The sequence below is a fragment of the Alnus glutinosa genome, chromosome 4 (genome assembly GCF_958979055.1).
Source record: "Alnus glutinosa chromosome 4, dhAlnGlut1.1, whole genome shotgun sequence".
Classification (NCBI taxonomy): Eukaryota; Viridiplantae; Streptophyta; class Magnoliopsida; order Fagales; family Betulaceae; genus Alnus; species Alnus glutinosa.
The window spans coordinates 25970771-25973466 of NC_084889.1; the positions used below are offsets into that span (position 1 = coordinate 25970771).

At 34.2% G+C, this 2696-nt stretch overlaps 1 protein-coding gene across 1 annotated transcript; it reads right to left on the reverse strand.

The window, feature by feature from the left end:
• Positions 1–221: 221 nt before the first annotated feature.
• Positions 222–2358, reverse strand: LOC133866238 (protein FAR1-RELATED SEQUENCE 5-like). Its single transcript, XM_062302774.1, has 2 exons — positions 310–2358; positions 222–263 (listed from the first exon to the last, which is right to left on the reverse strand). Exons 1-2 carry the CDS (start codon positions 2356–2358, stop codon positions 222–224), a joined length of 2091 nt encoding a protein of 696 aa, XP_062158758.1.
• Positions 2359–2696: the final 338 nt, after the last annotated feature.

The following is a 2696-nucleotide window of genomic DNA, read 5'->3' on the forward strand; positions in this document are numbered from 1 at the left end:
GCCTCATATTGGTATTCAAAATATTCCTATAAAAAAGAAGATTTTAATGCGAATTAAATCAAAATGCATGTTAATGTAAATTATTGTAAATAACATAATGTATAAGAATGAATACCTTGTTTGCTTATGTGAAGGGCAATTGGTTTTCACATGTCCTGTTTTCTTGCAAATGGTACATGCCCTTTTCTTCATTGCTTGCTTTTCTTTTGAACTTTTTTGTCTCACAGATTTGGGTTTTCCTTTGCATCGAACATGTAGAGGATCTTGTAAAGTAAATGTAAGATTTGATAGTACTTGATTATTTAACACAAGATCCTCGGCACTTTCTTCATCACCATCATTTATATCTTTATCACTATCATCATTCATTGTCAAAAGGTCGTGATAAAGCTTTTTTAAACCAATGCCAAGATGTTCATATTTTCTTTTTGATTGACACCCCACTTCTACAACTTCATAAAATTGCAACATTAAGCTATTTCCCATCAAGGTGGAAGAATTTTGTGTTTCTACTTGTATATCACCACTAGATATGCCATTTATAATGCGACTCTTGGCATTGATCGTCCATCTCTCTAGAACATAATGTTGGGGAATAGAGTCCACCAAAGACTTCTTCACAAAAATTTGAAGAATGTGCATACACAAAATTCCAACAAATTCAAACTTATGACATGTACAAGTAGCTTTCTTTTCAAGAGCTTCAAATGCAACTTCATAAAATGGATTTTCTCTCCCATGAAGGGTCACCCTATATATCTTCGTCCCTTCTTCTTCTCGATGTTTAGATGATTTGTAATTTTGACTGTTAAATAGCTCTTCTTGAAACATCAAAAAAGACTCTCTTCTGTAAATATTTGCCGCCTCTACTTCCATCTTGTAAAGCGTTTTTAAAATCGATCTAGAAGTTTTTGTCTTCACATCTTTTTCTTTCTCTTTAAGATACCGCACATTTAAGTCTTTTTCATAGTGATAGACAAATTCACTCACCATTGTGCTCGGACAAACATAATCTTTAAAAAACTTATTCATACTCTCACTCCGTTGAGTTGTAGACATGCCGGCACAAAATGTGGTTCGTAAGTAAGCCGGCACCCACTTTTCACGTCGTATATAAAGTTTTTTCAACCAATCATTCTCTACCAACTCATACTTGCCAACAATTTCACTCCATTCCATCTCAAACTCTTCAATTGTGATTGTATTATGAATACAATGATGGAAATCTCCTTGAAAAGATGGATATTTATTATATATATGAGCCAAATGTTCTGGAACTTTTTGTAAAATATGCCACAAACACAATCTATGAGTGACACTTGGTAGTACCTTTGCAATTGTCTTAGCCATGGCTTTGTCATCATCTGTGATAATTGTAGAAGGAGCACATCCAAGCATTGCCTTAAGCCATGTTTTCAACAACCATGCATAAGATTCAGCTGTTTCATTTACAAGCAAAGCACATCCAAACATCATAGATTGGTGATAATGGTTAACTCCAGTAAAAGGAACAAAAGGCATCTTATAACAATTTGTCAAGTAAGTTGCATAAAAAGTAACATCTCCAAAATATTGGTATGCAGCTCGTGATCTAGCATCTGCCCAAAAACAATTGCCCATGCATCCATTTTCATCTACTTGGATTGCATACACAAAACCTGGATTTTGGGATTGTCTCTCAAGAAAATAGTTGTAAATTTTTTGTGCATCTCCCTCTTTAAAACGAAATCTTCTTTTATTGCCCACATAATTTTGAATATCTTTAGCAATACAACCAACATTATGGTTTCCACTAGATTCTTTACTCAATACTGTCATTATCTTCCTTGGAGGTACACCGAACTCATTGAGGGTATCTATAAGATTTTTTTGAGCACGTGTTACCACTCTATGTCCACGAAGCAAATTTGTACTTCTAGGAGAAAGGAGCTCATGATTATGTTCACTTATCAACTTACATACAATCCACCTTAACTCCACTTTCTTTAAACCCATAATTGCTTTACATCCTATCCTTGTTTCTGGACGCTCTGAATTTGTACAAATTTTCTCTTCGCAACTTTTTTGACGAAATCCTTCTCTTGAACAAACATATTCTATCCTAATTAATGACTTATCTTTTGATAATCGAGAATGATTTTTTCGAATGCTAAAACCCATTCGTCTTGCGTAAGCATTATAACATGCATGGGCATCTTCTACTTCATCAAATTCCATACCAAGACATGGTTCCGTAGGACCATTAAATGAAGAAAGGCGGACATTTGGCTGCTTCAAATCATTTTGATTTTCAACTATTTCATTCTCGACATGTCTATCTTCTACCATTTCATTCTCAGCATGACTATTAGGACTCATTTTAGCGATCCTGCAAGAGGATAACAATATTCTTCAACTATAACTACTCATACAAGCTCTAATGTTTTTCATTTTCAAATATCATAATTAAGTATTAATCAGATAACATATGTACTCAAAACACATGTTTAGTCTGTAGCACACATTTATGTCTAAATATCAGAGCATCAAACTAGGCATCCTCAGTAACTACAGAACAAGAAACTACCTCTGTTCCCCCCCCCCCCCCTAGCCCACCACAAAAACCAAAAAAAAAAAAAAAAAATCATTGGGCATTCAATCAGAAGCAAAAATGTGTGATTTGAAAAGTTTACTAGGAAAGTAAGATAATCCTCGAA

Bases quoted from the DNA above. Each gene is read 5' to 3' on its own strand.
- LOC133866238 (XM_062302774.1), bottom strand. From the start codon at position 2,358: ATGAGTCCTAATAGTCATGCTGAGAATGAAATGGTAGAAGATAGACAT. The intron at 264-309 runs GTGTTAAATAAT...TTACTTTACAAG, and splicing joins AAGAAAGTGCCGAGGATCTT to ATCCTCTACATGTTCGATGC.